The sequence below is a fragment of the Scyliorhinus canicula genome, chromosome 11, assembly GCF_902713615.1.
Source record: "Scyliorhinus canicula chromosome 11, sScyCan1.1, whole genome shotgun sequence".
NCBI classification, from domain to species: domain Eukaryota; kingdom Metazoa; phylum Chordata; class Chondrichthyes; order Carcharhiniformes; family Scyliorhinidae; genus Scyliorhinus; species Scyliorhinus canicula.
The window spans coordinates 157832230-157849879 of record NC_052156.1 but is presented as its reverse complement, the minus strand read 5'-3'; the positions used below and the strand labels follow the sequence as shown (position 1 = coordinate 157849879).

Here is a 17650-nt window from a genome sequence, read left to right as displayed (position 1 = left end):
TTAGCCAATCAACACACAGGACAGAACACAACCAATCACCAGACAGAACACTAGAGAGGGGCTTCCTACTATCAAACACACGAGGCATCAGCACCCTGCCTCTTTCCACTGGTGAAAACTGTAGTGACAGTCAGGGTGTATATATCAGTTAGCATCTTCTACACGTGGCTCAGAGCTAGTCTGGTCTAATTAGTTAGAGTTAGTATACTTAGATTAGTAGAGTGTCAACCCACAGCAAGCTGTGTGCCTTGTTACAGAAGTTCAATAAATCGTATTGAACCAACGTTTAAGTTTGGTGTCTGCTTTCCAGTCTAACTGCATCCAGTTGCAGTCCATGTTACCCCAGGGTCAATAACACGACAGTGACGCAACTACATAAAGACATCATTGGCTGCAAAGTGCTTTGGACATGCTGGGATAATGAAAAATGCTAGATATTTACAAGTTAATTGTTTATTTTCTATTTGAAATTCACCTCATCTCATATTTTCCAAGTACACCAAAATAACATAATTGAAATCAACAAAACTGAAATCATGACAATCCTACCATATTTGTCTTTCAATCATGTACAATTAATCCAAAGTCATTGAATTTGATTCATATGTGCACAATAATTTTCCTTTGCTGTTTCAAATTGATTAATCCAAACTACTGTATAAATTTGAATTACTTAAGCATAAAAATTATTTTGAATGAACAGGAGTAAACTAGTTGTGATGATGACTAAATTCAAGTTCCAGAACTGATTGAACACTTCAATTTGTCAAACCTGAACACGTTTTAATGTTTCTGACATTTGCTAAATAAGATATAAAATACAAGTGGAGCTCACATAGTGAACATATGAGCTTTTTGTCCATCATGATCAGCAAGAACCTTGTCAATTAGCCAACTGTAGAATGAAAGCAATTTGGGGTTGCATTGAGGAGCCTATCATACATTTTTCCAAGCTATCAACGGGACAATAATGCATGGAGGTTGACAAACAGGACAGTGAGAATGTTTGACTGGCAAAAGTTAGATTTATTATATGTTTAACAAAAGATTAAATCTACTAAACTCACAATGATGAATGCCAGCTTTGGGAAAGAGCCCAGAACAGCCTCACTAATGTTAGTGCAACTTGCATTTAGATAGCCTCATGAGCATAAAACTTAGCACGACAATTCAGAAGTGTGATTATCATACAGATATTTAACAGTATGCCACATGAAGGGGTGTCAGGGCAATGACCAAACGTTTAGACAAAAAGGTAACTTTTAAGGAGTACCTTAAAGGAGGAGAGATTTAGGGAGAGAATTCCCAGAGCTGAGGGTGTAGGCATCTAAAAGCACAATCGTCAATAGCGAAGCGATTAATATTGGGGCTCCCAAGACACCAGAATTAGAAAGACATAGATCTCAAAAGGCTCCGAGGTTGAGGAGATTATATTCATGGGAAGAGTGGGGTCAAGGAGGGGTTTGAAAATCAGACCAGGAGTCAATACAGGTCAGAAATTGGTGGTGGAAAGATCTTTTGCAAGTTAGGAAACAGGCAGTGTTTTGGATGATAATCAAATCTTGAAATTAACAAAAAACATGGGTGAAAATTTCAGGAGGCAGTGAGCTGAGATAGGGTGGAGTCAAGTGATGTTATCAAGTTGGAAGCAGTCAGTCTTGGTGATGGTCGGAAGCCATTTTGGGGTCAAATGCGGGCCAAAGGCTTTAAAGGACTGCTTCAGTCTCAGACAGGTGGCAGGGAGAGGAATGAGTCAGTGGCTAGGAAAGGTATGAAATTCCCAAACATTGCACTGCAGAATAAAAATCTAATAATAACCCCTTTCATCATACTTAATTTAAAAAGCAGCTTTGTCAGGTCAACCTTAAAATCATTGGTGTGTCAATTTAAATTGCTAACTTGGACATGGTGCTACAGAAATATGTACACTGCCCTCATTTCATGTTATGCTCGTACTAATATACAGGGCAATCCCAAATAACAAAGAACAATGAAAAGTACAGCACAGGAACAGGCCCTTCGGCCCTCCAAGCCCGTGCCGACCATGCTGCCCATCTAAACTAAAATCTTCTACACTTCCTGGGTCCGTATCCCTCTATTCCCATCCTATTCATGTATTTGTCAAGATGCCCCTTAAATGTCACGCTCGTCCCTTCTTCCACCACCTCCTCCGGCAGCGAGTTACAGGCACCCACTACCCTCTGTGTAAAAAAAACTTGCCTCGTACATCTCCTCTAAACCTTGCCCCTCGCACCTTAAACCTATGCCCCCGATTAATTGACCCCTCTACCCTGGGGAAAAGCCTCTGACTATCCACTCTGTCTATGCCCTCATAATTTTGTAGACCTCTATCAGGTCTCAACCTCTGTCATTCCAGTGAGAACAAACAGTTTATTCAACCGCGCCTCATAGCTAATGCCCTCCATACCAGGTAACATCCTGGTAAATCTCTTCTGCACCCTCTCTAAAGCCTCCACATCCTTCTGGTAGTGTGGCAACCAGAATTGAACACTATACTCCCAAGTGTGGCCTAACTAAGGTTCTATACAGCTGCAACATGACTCGCCAATTCTTATACTCAATGCCCCGGCCAATGAAGGCAAGCATGCCATATGCCTTCTTGACTTCCTTCTCCACCTGTGTTGCCCCTTTCAGTGACCTGTGGACTTGTACGCCTAGATCTCTCTGACTTTCAATACTGAGCGTTCTACCATTCACTATATATTCCCTACCTGCATTAGACCTTCCAAAATGCATTACCTCACAATTGTCTGGATTAAACTCCATCTGCCATCTCTCTGCCCAAGTCTCCAAACGATCTAAATCCTGCTGTATACTCTGACAGTCCTCATCGCTATCCGTAATTCCACCTACCTTGTCGTCTGCAAACTTACTAACCAGACCAGTTACATTTTCCTCCAAATCATTTATATATACTACGAACAGCAAAGGTCCCAGCACTGATCCCTGCGGAACACCACTAGTCACAGCCCTCCAATTGGAAAAGCACCCTTCCATTGCTACTCTCTGCCTTCTATGACCTAGACAGTTCTGTATCCACCTTGCAAGCTCATCCCGATCACCTTTTGTACCAGTCTACCATGAGGGACCTTGTCAAAGGCCTTACTGAAGTCCATATAGACAACATCCACTGTCCTACCTGCATCAATCATCTTTGTGACCTCTTCAAAAAACTCTATCAAGTTAGTGAGGCACGACCTCCCCTTTACAAAACCATGGCTGCCTCTCACTAATACGTCCATTTGCTTCCAAATGGGAGTAGATCCTGTCTCGAAGAATTCTCTCCAGTAATTTCCCTACCACTGACGCAAGGCTCACTGGCTATCCTTGCTACCCTTCTTAAACAAAGGAACAACATTGGCTATTCTCCAGTCCTCCGGGGCATCACCTGAAGACAGTGAGGATCCAAAGATTTCTGTCAAGGCCTCAGCAATTTCCTCTCTAGCCTCCTTCAGTATTCTGGGGTAGATCCCATCCGGCCCTGGGGACTTATCTACCTTAATATTTTTCAAGACTCCCAACACCTCGTCTTTTTGGATCTCAATGTGACCCAGGCTAGCTACACACCCTTCTCCAGACTCAATATCCACCAATTCCTTTTCTTTGGTGAATACTGATGCAAAGTGTTCATTTAGTACCTCGCCCATTTCCTCTGGCTCCACACATAGGCAAGGGAATCTATCCTTCTGTGGGCCAACCCTTTCCCTGGCTACCCTCTTGCTTTTTATGTACGTGTAAAAAGCCTTGGGATTTTCCTTAACCCTATTTGCCAATGACTTTTCGTGACCTCTTCCAGCCCTCCTGACTCCTTGCTTAGTTCCTTCCTACTTTCCTTATATTCCACACAGGCTTTGTCTGTTCCCAGCCTTCTAGCCTTGACAAATGCCTCCTTTTTCTTTTTGACGAGGCCTACAATATCTCTCGTTATCCAAGGTTCCCAAAATTTGCCGTATTTATCCTTCTTCCACACAGGAACATGCCGGTCCTGAATTCCTTTCAACTGACATTTGAAAGCTTCCCACATGTCAGATGTTGATTTCCCCTCAAACATCCTCCCCCGATCTAGGTTCTTCAGTTCCCGCCTAATATTGTTATAATTAGCCTTCCCCCAATTTAGCACATTCACCCTAGGACCACTCTTATCTTTGTCCACCAGCACTTTAAAATTTACTGAATTATGGTCACTGTTCCCGAAATGCTCCCCTACTGAAACTTCTAATCACACTTCTAATCTATCCCATCTCTTTTCAATCCACATTAACTGACACATTCCATATCAAGCAAACACACATCTCAAAAATCATTGGTATATTCAGATGTTGGGACTGCAATATCTGTCAATAGATTTTTACAAAACCTAAATCAAACAGAAAAATAAATAAATTGCATTTATCCTTCACAAATAATTTAATTTTAAACAGCATAACTGATTTTATACGGTATTTGATGTTAGTTATTCATATTGATGTACATTCATTTTTCTGCTTCTCAGCTCTACATGTGTTATGAAACACAAAGAGTTATTATATAACCAACATTACTGACAGCAATATTAACATATTTTCAAGTATAAAAAGGTTTACTCACTCATAATGGTTTGTTCTTCCGCATGTGCTAGAGATATGGACCTGATCTGCAATTATTTATCCCAAGAGTGGAGCTCATGCCCTATATTAGAGAAAAGGTTTATATAGATTATTGTAGCCCAACAATATATTCAACATCTATGTCTCTAATTCAGTATGTACTTCCAGAAATATTCTACAGGAAAACGGTAGAAATCCGAAAGGGTGCTGGGGGTGGGGGGTGGGGGGGGGGGGGGGGGGGGGGGGGGGGGGGGGGGGGGGGTTGCAAAGAGTAAGGGCAAAGTGAACCATGATACACACCCAGGTGGCTGACCAGATAAGACAAGAGCAGGATTTGAATTAGATTAGATTGACATATAGAATTCCCAGAGCAGGAGGCTATTCAGCCCATCGAGTCTCCATCAGTCCCTGAAAGAGCACCCTACCTAAACCCACACCTCCACCCTATCCCCGTAACCCAGCAACCTCACCTAACTTTTGGGACACTACTGGGCAATTTAGCATGACCAATCCACCTAACCCGCACATCTTTGAACCGTGGGAGGAAACCGGAGCATCCAGAGGAAACCCACGCTGACACAGGGAGAACGTACAGACTCCGCACAAACAGTGACCCAAGCTGGGAATCGAACCCGGGTCCCTGGCACTATGGCACAACAGTGCCAACCGCTGTGCTACTGTGCCGCCCACATTTAAACAACTTTTCACCATTTGTTGGTTTAGCTCACATATTTATGTTTAGGAGAGCCCCCATTGCCCATCAAACCAGGTTGGTTGCCGATAGCTAACTTACAATTCCTCCAGTAAAGAGCTTATTGCTTTGCCAAGAGTCACAAGCATTCTTGTTACTGGCGAGTCCTGCATGCTCTGACTGTCATGCAAAGGCAACTGCAATTCTAAACATTAAAAAGTAATGTATCTGCCTCGCCAGTTCACACAACAGAAATTCTCTCCAAAAACAAATATCAGAAGTGTCAATATTTTATTCCAAAGTTTGGTGAGAACCAGTGATTATGCTTATGACAGTTGGAAGTGGACATTTCAGCATGATTTTAAAATGGGTAAATTCTTGACAACTGGGTAATAAAACAATTTTGGATAAAACTGATGATCCAGCAATCTTGAATTTGGTATTAGTTAACCAGGCTGTGGGCAATTCTAGCATCATATTTCTATGTGCTGAGCTTTCAGCCCCTATCATCTCCATCCATGAGGCCACCTACTTCCACCTCCATAACATTATCAGCCTCCCGCAGAGGACCAGACAGGCTTTGTCAAGGGTAGACAGCTAACTGCAAACATCAGGCGGCTGCTAAATGTAATAACGATCCCATCCAGGGAGAGAACACCAGAGGTGATTGTCTCCCTGGACGCAGAAAAAGCCTTCGACAAAGTTGAGTGGAAGTACCTCTTTGAGGTACTGGAGTGTATTAGGCTAGGTACGGGCTGAAACTTCTGTACAACGCCCCCAAGGTGAGCATTCGGACCAACACCACCAGCTCGGAGTACTTCCAGCTGCACAGAGGCACAAGGCAGGGATCCCCACTATTCTCCCGCCTGTTTGCCCTGGCAATTGAACTCCTGGGGATCACTTTGCAAGACGCGAAAAGCTGGTAGGGCATCGAAAGAGGGGGCAGAGAGTCCAGAGTGTCGCTCTATGTGGATGACCTGCTTCTCTTCGTCTCGGGACCACAGAACAACCTGAAAGCAATTATGCAACTCCTGGAAGAGTTTGGAGCCTTCTAAAGCTACAAACTCAACTTGGGCAAGAGCAAGGCATTCCCGGTGAACCCGAATGGGGGAGGGACAGAACTGGAGGTGCTACCATTCAAACTAATCCAAACCAAATTCCACTACCTGGGGATCCAGATAGCCCATGACTTGACATGGATCCAAACTGGAATCTGAGCAGTCGGGAGGGGGACCCAAGGATCCCAAAATCGATGCTGCAAACGAGGAGAGGTATGGGTGTCTGGCCCTGCCGAATCTACAATACTTATCACTGGGCAGCTAAGAGGGTGAGGGGATGGATTTGAGAATCCAACACGGAATGGGTGAGGTAGGAGTCCTCCTGTAAAAGAACGAGTCTCTGGTACTCATCACAGCAGCACTCCCATCACCCCCTCTTCCAGACAAAGAACAGATCCTGCCCAGTGGTGGTAGCCACGCTGAAAACAATGGAATCAAATGAGGCAGCAATTTGGCTTAACCGAGATGCCCCCCATGGTTGCCACCTGCGGCAACCACAAATTCCTACCAACCATGCCACATGCAGTTCAAAGTGTGCACAAAGCTCGCCAAACCAAAACCCGAATGAGCAGGTTCTTCTCGGAGGAGGAAGATAAATGTGAACGGTGCCAGGGAGGCCCCCAACCCCCCCTCAGCCCGCAAAGACATCAACTAAAGACCACAACAGACAGAAGCGAAACACAGTAGGAGATGCCCAGAGCAGAAGTCAGCACTAAGAGAGAAAACTAAACTACCAATAGGGGAAGGAAGGGAAGGGGTGGCAGACGGGGGTTGGGGGACCATATGTAAAAATATCTGTAAATAAGAAAAAACTTTATATGTAAATCAGACATGCCATAGATTGAGCTATTGCTCCAAAAAATGGAAAATACCAATAAAAAAATATTTTTTTTAAATGTCAGCCTCCGCCCAGATTGTCATCCACGCCTTTGTCGCATCGATACTCCATTATTCCGAATGCTGCTGCAGCCAGCTTCTTTCCATGCACCATCCGAAATCCTGCTGCCCACGGTGGCACAGAGGTTAGCACTGGGACTACAGTGCTGAGGGCCCAGGTTCAAACCCAGCCCTGGGTCACTGTCCGTGTACAATTTGCACATTCACCCCGTGTCTGCGTGGGTTTCAGCCCCACAACCCAAAGATGTGCTGGTTAGCTTGATTGACCACGACCACACTAAATTGCCCCTAAATTGGAAAAAAATAATTGGGTACACTAAATTTATTTTTAAAAATTTGCTGCCCATATCCTAACTCAAATTAAGCCCCAATTGTCAATCATGCTAATGCACAACCAGCAGCACAGTGGTTAGCACTGTTGCTTCACAGCTCCAGGCTCCCAGGTTCGATTTCCGGCTTGGGTCACTGTCTGTGCGGAGTCTGCACGTTCTCCCCGTGTGTGCGTGGGTTTCCTCCAGGTACTCGGGTTTCCTCCCACAGTCCAAAGACGTGCAGGTTAGGTGGATTGGCCATGATAAATTGCCCTTGGTGTCCAAAAAAAAGGTTAGGTGGGGTTACTGGGTTACGGGGGTAGAGTGAAGGCGGGGGCAGTGCCAGAGCCAGTGCAGACTCGATGGGCCCAATGGCCTCCTTCTACACTATAAATTCTATGCACCATATAAATTTCAGATTTGAGCAATATTTTGATTTCTAAATTCCCTTTATTTACTGGTCTCTCACTATCACTCTAATTTATGTCATCTCTGTAACCCACATCCCTGATTTTCACTGCTTCACCATCGGTGGCTCCACCTGTAGCTACCTTGGCCCAGAGAACTTCCTCTGGCTCCATACCTTGCTCGTCTCCAAAAACCTGCCTTACACTCTCTGGTTATTAGTCTGTGGATATTTTAAATAAAAATGAAGCGAAACATCTTGGACGATTTTTGCTATTTAAAGGCATTATACACAAGTCATCTTGTGAACTGAAGTACATGCACAGATAGCAATTAATTTATTTTTGAAATTCAATAACTTTACCTCAAAAGATAGTTAACCTAAGCAATAAAACAATATTAAGGATAGCATTATTCAGTAACTCGACTCCAACACAGTGCACTCACTACAAAATTACTTTTGTCAGTGTTTTGGATTGAATGAACTCGATCATATATTAAACTTCCTAAATGCTTAAAGTCTGATGCTAGGAAACAACGGCGTCAGAAAAAAACATTGAAAGCACACTTTGTGAATACGGGTTTCTTATTTTTGTAGGTGCTTCAAACCTCAGCCTAATTTAGCCAAAAGATTCCATGGCTCCTCAAAATAAAGTGTCGACATACACAAAGTTTGATTGACCCTTTACCAAGATGTCCGGGAGGCACGCATGCTTCGATTTAATTCAAAAAATAATCTTCCGTTTTATGCTCTGGTAACAAATCAGCGAGTTTGTTCGTTCGATTTTCGACGAAGCTGTTCCGCTGCCTGTTAAATTCGCAATTTGCTCAAGAACCTTCCAGATTGCGGACCATTCCTCACCCAACAAGGCGTTTAAAGAGTCGGGTTTTGTTTCTTCCTGCTTTCTCGAGAAGTCTCACAAAGCAGGTTTCTCCTGGCAGGAGTGCCTCAAATGATCAGTGGGTCAGCCTCAACGTTTGTTTTTGGAGGGGTGGGAGAAAGATTTGTTGTTGGGGGATAGGGTTTCTTTTTTTTGGGGGGGGGGGAGGTTTGTTTTTTGATGGGGGGGGGGGGGAGGTTTGTTTTTGGAGGGGGGGGGAGTTTGGCTTTTGCAGGTGGGACTTGTTTTTGGGGGTGGAGGGAGGGGAAAAGATTTATTTTTGCGGCTGGGGAGGGGAAGGTTTGTTTTTGGGGCTGGGGAGGGGGAAGGTTTGTTTTGGGGGTAAGGTTTGTTTTGGGGAAGGGGGAAGGCTTGCAATGAGAGAGGGAATAACTCCAAACAGAAATGATTCAAACTTTTTGGGGGAGTTTTGTAAGAGAAAAAAAACAGATGGTTATATGATGGAACCGGTGAAGGGGGGGGGACAAAAAAAAAGAGTCCACGGTTCACCGACCCCACTTGTGCAAGTTTACATGTTCTGACAAACTGAATTATTGGGGAGGGGGGGGAAGAGAGAGAAAAACAAATAAAACATAAATCATCGCTTGCAGAACTTATAGTGCGAAATGGCATCTGTATCGAGGGCGAGCAGTTGTCAAGACAGGAGTTTTTGAAGACAACTCACACCGGCAGTGCAGTTTAAATCCCGGCCAGGCGAACGAGTGAACAGAACGGGCGGACACAGCGACTATCTCCCTCACACCGCCGGCCAACCAAACCTCTCCGCAAGCCACCGGAAACGGCCGCCTAAATTGACGCGGGCCGGCGGCCAATGGGGAGGGGCCTTGGAGGCCTCTCGGCCAATGATGGAGGGGTTAGGGGGCGTGACAGACATTAAGTTAGGTTGCAGGCGGGCCGTCTCTCTCTCCTCTCCCCCCCCCCCCCCCCCCCCCAGCGCCGTTAGGCTGCGCACCCACACCGCCCCCTCCCCTCATCCTTTCTTCACCAAACACTTTTTCGTTTGTTTATATTTTTCATCGCGTTCCCCCTCCCCCCCCCCCCATACCAATCCCTTACTCTCCAACAGCCCGAAAGACAAACTTTCCCCCGGTCCCCACGATATGATTTACCTTATTTCACCCCCCCCCTCTCAGCAAAGGGAGGATTCGACTCCGGCGTCGTTTGAAATGGTCATCCTCCTGCTTCTTTCCCTCCCCTCCCCTCGCCGCCCGGCCGCTTTCAGTCTGCCTGCCGCCCCGCAGCCGCCGTCGCAGTGGGACGGGCCCAGCTCGAGGGCACTTTTCAAACAGGGGAAACTATGGAAACGGCCCCCGCTCGAGCCGCGCCTGCCAACGGCTCCCGCTGCGGCAGAGCCCGGGAATCACTTCCGGGCCACTGGGCAGAGCCACCCACTCACCTGGGACACTGACACCTGGGGCCGGGCGGCCGGCCACCGCTCTGCCCCGCAGCGCCCAGACACGGGGGAGGGCGGCCAGGCACCGGGCAGGAGGGCCACCCCCACACCCCCCGCTGACTGGGGGGGGGGGGGGGGGGGGGAGCTGGGATGAAGCATCAGCACCTTTCCCCATCCCAGCTCTCCAAATATCTCTCACTCATTGTCACTCTCAGCTTGCTGTTTGTGGGAGCTTGCTGTGCTCCAATTGCCTGCTGCCTTTCCGACACAACACTTCTAAACACGGGCTTCACTGACCGCAAAGTGCTCTCGGTGGTGGTTGAAAGTGCAAGTTGGTGTAAGGTAGAAAGTTACCATGGACAGGGTACAACCGTTTGAAGGGGACTCTTTCCTCCAGTCTCACCACCTACTCCCTCCCATCTCATGTTTGTTGCACTGATTCCTTGTTTGATTTTTCTTTTAAAGTTCCTTTCACATACCGTGCCGGTCTCCCGACAGCATCCCTGCCTCTCAGAAGGTCCAGGGTTCAATTGCCTCTCCAGGACTTGAGGACCAAGGAAGGTGCGTTCGTGATGCGGCCAGCCAAATAGGTTGAGTATCAACTTGTAAGTTCTCCCACCGTGTGTGCCCAAAGTGCAGGCAGCTCAAGTAACTCAGTTGCCTGGAGGGCCGATGTGGATCAGATTGGCGGCAGCATCGCAGTGTTTGATCCTTATACCAAGTGGGTGGATTAGGGACCTGCCTCCTTGCCCGACTCGTGGTACAAATTGCGACGTTCTGTGTCAGAGCAGAGCTGCCTTTAGATAGAGAACTTGTATTGAATTTAAATGGTATCTTCAGAGCAGTCTAACGTGCTCAGATGCACTAAGTTACTTATGAATAGCAACCAGTTTGCACACTGCAATGTTCCACAATGAGGTGAATAACCGGATTATCTGTTGTTGGTCAATAGCGGAATATTTGCACTCCTTACTTTTTCTGATAGGACATTTGGAAGACAGTGAGTCAGACGATACTGCAAGCTACTCCCTCGTATGCTTCAGATCCTGTGGTGAACTTGCATCTGATTCAGAAGCAAGCATGCTGCCATGGAGTCAAACTGACATGTCACGGTGTGGTTGTGCAGCTGACTCATAAAACTTCTCAGCCTATGGTACCTAGCTCAATAGCCATCGAAGTAAGTTCAAGCAACAACAGCAGTTAGGTTAGCAATAATTGTTAAGATTTACATTGTCTCTGACAAAAAAAATACTTTTTCTGGACCATGAATGCTAAATCAACTGTAATGCCCTGCTTTACAAGTTAATGGTCAGGCTTGACTTGTTTACACTTGGTGAATTGTAAATGATTTATGAAACACAAGTGCCGCCTTCTAGTAGATGTTTCAGTTCCCCGTTTTCTCAGGCCATCTCCCAGGATTAAGGATGACTCACTTCCACTCTGGTTGGATGGGTTCTAAAATGGCTCATAAATCCAGTTTGCGATCTGCAGACTCTGCCTCATGTGGCGTAGGTGGTGCTTAAAGTTAGCTTTCCCCAAACACCTCGACACCTCTGCATCTCGCCAACAAAGTGTCTCGAATTGTTTGGTGCTTTTCCGGATAAGACTTCTCAATTTGGATCAGTCACAAGCCAGTTTCAGTTCATAACTTGTGACTAACAGAGATTGGGGGAGTAAAATGGATTGGACATGTTGCTCTTTTACTTCTGATACCGGATCGCATTTGAGTTTCTTTGTCAGGAAAAGTATAGTTTCTCTCTGCTTCAAATTGTGCTTATTTTCATTCAGGTGAATAACTGAATGGTTAGTGATTTAAACAAATAGACTTGGAGTAGTATTTTATTGATAATTTCCACAAACAGTGCAATCCCATCTTAATCTCAATAAGTAACTGGATGTTTTCAGTTATAGCTGAGGTGAGATCAAGTGAGAAATAAATATATTTTGTACTGGCACATTCAGCACTTATTTCAGCTTCTGATGTTGTCTTTGAGGGATTTCAGTCCTGCATTTCTGTTCAGTTTTTCATCAGTGCCAGTCCATGAAGCAAGGAAATCTGCCAGGCTTAATTTAGTTTTATACCTTTAATTCCTGTATGTGGCTGTATATTATGATATTCACATATATATAGATGGATAGGCTAGAATATTTCCTCATTACTTCCATCGGACAGCTCAGCAGAAAATCAGGGCTTTACAAAGGAAACTATCCATTGGTGATTTATTATACAACAATGATAATCCTCGTTAGCATCTCTATTGGTTTAAGTGAGAGTACCTCTGAATGTGGCATCAAGCCACATTGACCAGATAGGTCCCATGTTTGATCCCTTTTACTGATATCAAACAGGGTGGTATTGCAAAGTGACAAGGACATGGTATACATTGTTGTAACTTTGCTCTAAAACAAGGGGAAATGAGTTCTAAAAATTTAGAGATAAAGTTTAATTTGTTTGTAATATTAATGCATATGATTTCTCCAGATATAAACATCATAGAGTTCCAAATTAGACCTGATTAAATTATGAAAAACAGAAAATGACTGTTTATAGAAACATAAACCATCACTAGAAAAAGGACACTGTGCATAAGAAATGATCCAAAGAGAAGCCAAGATCGATGTTTGCATTTTCCAAACATCTGTGCACATAATCACTTTTGCCAATTGCACTATTCTCTTCCCAATAGTTTAGTGGTTTTGAACATAATTTCTTGGCCTTTTCTTTTGCTGTTCATGAGCTGCACACGATCAAAAAGCTGGCAGACTGTCCCACTTCTGGTAATGATTTCTAAATGGAAACGCTGCATGGCAGACTGGTTAGACGCATTAAGCTTGGTGTGCTAATCCACTGTGAGATCAAGTGTTAAAATGTAGATTTACACCTACATTGGGTTTTTGGTATCAGCCAAGCCAGTGTGAGCATGAAGATGTTAGAGGGAGTGCTTGAAGAGCAAAAGAGATAAGAAACAATATTACGGCTTCCGAGCAGTCAGTTCAAGAGGAGGCTTCACACTTGGCAGAGTCATGGGTACGGAATGCCCATGTGGGCTGCTCTGTTGGGGAATACAGCTACAGAACTGTCAGACCTCAAATTGAACCTGTGGCTTCTGGTATTTATTTCTTTATGCTACATCAAATATTGGCATATCCACTAACCATCAAAATGTTATTCAATGCATTTTTTTTTATAAACAATTTTATTGAGGTAGTTTTTGGCTTTGTAAACAGTTACAGACATCAACAGAAAGAAAGCTAAAAAGGCAAAAATGTGCAAACATCCACGTACATTCAATACTTCAGTCGTAACATACTGCACAAGCCCGCTCCTCTCCCACCGGTACTACCCGCCATTTTATCCCTCCTACTCTACTCTACTCTACCCCCCCCCACTCCGCTGATGCTCACTCTCCCGCAAAGAAGTCAATAAATGGTTGCCACCTCGAGGCGAACCCCTGTACAGATCCCCTCAAGGCGAACTTAATTTTTTCCATACCCAGGAAACTCGACATGTCTGCAAGCCACAACTCAGTCTTCGGGGGCTTTGAGTCCCTCCATGCCAATAGTATTCGTCGCTGGGCTATCAGGGAAGCAAAGGCCAAAACATCGGCCTCTTTCTCCCCCTAGTCTCCCGGGTCTTCCGAAACCCCAAAAATTGCCACCCCTGGACCCATCGCCACCAATGTTTTTAGCACCCGGGACATGACGCCCTCAAATCCCTCCCAGTACCCCCTAAGCTTAGGGCATGCCCAAAACATGTGAACGTGGTTCGCTGGTCCTCCCGCGCACCTAGCGCATTTGTCCTCTATCCCAAAGAATTTGCTCATCCGAGCCACCGTCATGTGGGCCCGGTGAACAACCTTAAATTGAATCAGCCCGAGCCTGGCACATGTTGCGGTCGAATTTACCCTACTCGGGGCCTCTGCCCACAGCCCGTCCTACATTTCCCCGCCTAGCTCCCCCTCCCATTTAAGTTTCAGTTCCTCCGTCTGGGACCCTTCCTCCCTCATGAGCACCTTATAAATATCAAAGACTCTACCCTCCCCTTCCCCCCCCCCCCCCCCCCCCCAGAGACTATTCTGTCTTGGATCCCCATTGGCGGGTGGCGTGTGAAAGATGGGACCTGCCTACGAACAAAGTCCTGCAACTGTAGGTATCTAAAATAATTTCCCCTTACCAGACCAAATTTCTCCTCCAAGCTCCTCAAACTCGCAAAGCTCCCTTCCAGGAACATATCGCCCACTCTTCCCACCCCCGCCCGCCGCCATGCTCGAAACCCCCCATCCATACTCCTGGGGGCAAACCGATGGTTGTCGCAGATTGGCGCCCAACCGGCGCCCCCATCTCCCCTACATGCCTCCTCCACTGGCCCCATATCCGCAGGGTCGCCACCACTACCGGGCTGGTGGAGTACCTGGCTGGCGGTAGAGGAGCCGTGACCAGGGCTGCCAGGCTGGAGCCCCTGCACGAAACCGCCTCCACTCTCTCCCAGATAGACCCCGTACCCACCATCCACTTCCTTATCATTAGTGATGTTGGCCACCCAGTAATAATTAATCAGACTCTGCAAAGCCACCCCTCCCTCGCTGCGGTTCCTCTTCAGCATCGCCTTCTTCACCCGCGGGGAATTTCCTGCCCAGACAAAGCCGATGATCATCCTGTTAACTCTTTTGAAAAAGGACTGTGGGACAAAGATCGGGAGGCACTGAAAAACAAACAGAAATCTAGGGAGGTTTGTCATCTTTACAGTATGCACCCTCCCTGCCAGCGACAGCAGGAGTGCATCCCATCTCCGAAACTCTCCCTTCATTTGCTCCACCACCCTGGCCAAATTTAACTTGTGCAGCCTTCCCCAGTCTCGCGCCACCTGGATTCCCAAGTACCTGAAATTTTCCTCAACCAGCCTAAACGGTAGCCCTCTCAATCTGTTCTCCTGGCCCCTTGCCTGTACCACAAACATTTCACTCTTGGCCATATTTAATTTATATCCTGAAAACTGCCTGAACTTCCTCAACATTCCCAGTGTACTTCCCATCCCAGCCACTGGGTCCGACACGCACAGGAGCAGGTCGTCCGCATAAAGAGAGACCCTATGTTCTACCCCGCCCCTCACCATCCCCTTCCATCCCTCTGCGGCTCTCAGCGCAATCGCCAGCGGCTCTATGGCCAGCGCAAACAGCAGCGGGGAGAGCGGGCCCTCGGTACAGACTAAAGTACTCCGACACTTCTCTGTTAGTTTTGACGCTGGCCTTTGGGGCCTGATATAATAATTTAATCCAATTCACCAGTCCCTCCCCGAACCCAAACCGTCCGAGCACCTCCCATAGATAGTCCCACTCCACCCCGTCAAAGGCCTTCTCGACGTCCATCGCCACCACTACCTCTACCTCCCTGCCCATCATTATCACATTAAGTAATCTTCTCAGGTTGGCCGCCAGCTGCCTACCTTTCACGAACCCAGTTTGGTCCTCCCCAATCACCTCCGGTACGCAGTCCTCCATTCTAACCGCCAGTACCTTTGCCAGAAGCTTGGCGTTAACATTAATCAGGGAAATTGGCCTGTAGGACCCGCACACTTCCGGGTCTTTATCCGCTTCAATATCAGTGATATAGTGGCTTGCGACATTGTCAGCGGCAGGGTCCCTCTGTCCCTTGCCTCATTGAAAACCCTCGCCAAGACCGGGCCCACCAGCTCAGAAAACTTCCTATAGAACACTACTGGGTATCCATCCGGCCCGGGGCTTTCCCCGACTGCGTGGCCTTTAGACCCCCCAATACCTCCTCCACTCTATTCGGGGCCCCCAGCTCATCCACTCGCCCCCACCTACTGTTGTGAATGTTAACCCGTCCAGAAACCTTTTCATCTCCTCCTGTTCTTCCGGCGGCTCCGAAGTATACAGCTTACGATAGAAGTCCCAGAATACCTTATTCAATCCTGCCGGGCCTTCCACTTTGCGCCCCTCCCCATCCATCACTCTACTTATTTCCCTGGCCGCCTCCCTCCTCCTGAGTTGCTGCGCTAATAGTCTGCTAGCCTTTTCCCCATGCTCGTACACCACGCCCCTCGCCTTCCTAAGCTGTTCCACGGCCCTACTCGTGGATAATGCCCCCAGTTCCGCCTGTAGTCTCTGCCTCTCCCTGAGTAAAACCTCCCCCAGGGACTCCGCGTACTCTTCATCTATCCGACCCATTTCCCTGACCAATCTATCCATCTCTGCCCTATCTGCCTTGGCTCTGTGGGCCCCAATTGAAATCAGCTCCCCCCCCGCACTACTGCCTTTAGCGCCTCCCACAGGGTCGCCGCTGAGACCTCCCCGTGTCATTCACCTGCAAGTAATTTTGCATACACCTCCGAAGCCTCTCACAGATCCCCTCCTCCGACAGCAGTCCCACGTCTAGCCTCCATTGCGGGCGTTGGTTGTTCACCCCCCCGATCTGCAGGTCTACCCAGTGCGGGGCATGGTCTGAGATAGTAATTGCCGAATATTCCGTGTTCTTTACCTCCCCTATACAATCCCTGCTTAGTACAAAGAAATCTATCCTAGAATATACTTAATGGACGTGCGAGTAAAACGAGTAGCCCCTTCATGTCGGCTGTCTGGCTCTCCAGGGGTCCACTGCCCCCGTTTGCTCCATAAACCCTTTCAGCTCCCTTGCCATTGCTGGGAGTCTACCCGTTCTGGGACACGACCGATCCAAAGCCGGGTCAAGGACCATGTTAAAGTCCCCCCCCATTATTAGCCTGCGAGAGTCCAGGTCCGGGATCTTCCCCAGCACTCTTTTAATGAAGTCCACGTCATCCCAGTTCGGGGCATATATATTCACCAGCACCACTTTTCTCCCCTCCAGTCTGCCCCGTACCATCAGGTGTCTGCCCCCCCTGTCTGCGGCTATACCCTCAAATTGCACCCGCTTGTTGATCATGATTGCCACCCCCTTGGACTTCGAGTCCAAGTCCGAGTGGAAGACCTGGCTTATCCAGCCCTTCCTTAGCCTGGTCTGGTCAGACACTTTCAGATGCGCCTCCTGCAACATAATTACGTCCGCCCTCAGAGTCCGCAGGTGCGCGAACACCCGCGCCCTCTTAACTGGCCCATTCAGTCCCCTGACGTTCCAGGTGATCAGCCTGGTTGGGGGGCACAACCCACCCCCTTTCCCACGCTGATCAGCCATAGCCTTTCTTGGGCCGGCCCCCGGCCCGTGCGTCGCGCCATTCCTGGCCCGCCTGTTGGCTGCCTCCACCCTCGACCTCCTTTCCAGTGCCTATTTCAAGTCCCTCCCACATCAGCAGAAGAACCCCCCCCCTAACAACATCCCCCGATACCCCCACCCCTGCCATCCACAGGCTGTGATCTCTCTTCTCCCCCCCCCCCCCCCCCCCCCACCTGA

The 17650-nt window shown here is 47.4% G+C and overlaps 1 protein-coding gene across 4 annotated transcripts in view; it reads right to left on the bottom strand.

Moving 5' to 3' along the window:
• Positions 1-10929, bottom strand: part of usp6nl (USP6 N-terminal like) — a 277494-nt gene extending 266565 nt beyond the window's left edge. Inside the window, exons 1-2 of one of the 4 annotated variants that reach the window (XM_038811849.1) lie at positions 10744-10929; positions 4609-4689 (exon numbers count right to left, since the gene is read on the bottom strand). In XM_038811849.1, the coding sequence (XP_038667777.1) occupies positions 4609-4612 (4 nt within the window). In that variant the 5' untranslated portion in view covers positions 4613-4689; positions 10744-10929. Of the gene's footprint in view, positions 1-4608; positions 4690-9537; positions 9629-9980; positions 10241-10267; positions 10299-10743 lie in introns of those variants that run through there. The other 3 variants (XM_038811850.1, XM_038811846.1, XM_038811848.1) reach the window with 3 other exon arrangements.
• Between the last annotated feature and the right edge of the window lie 6721 nt (positions 10930-17650).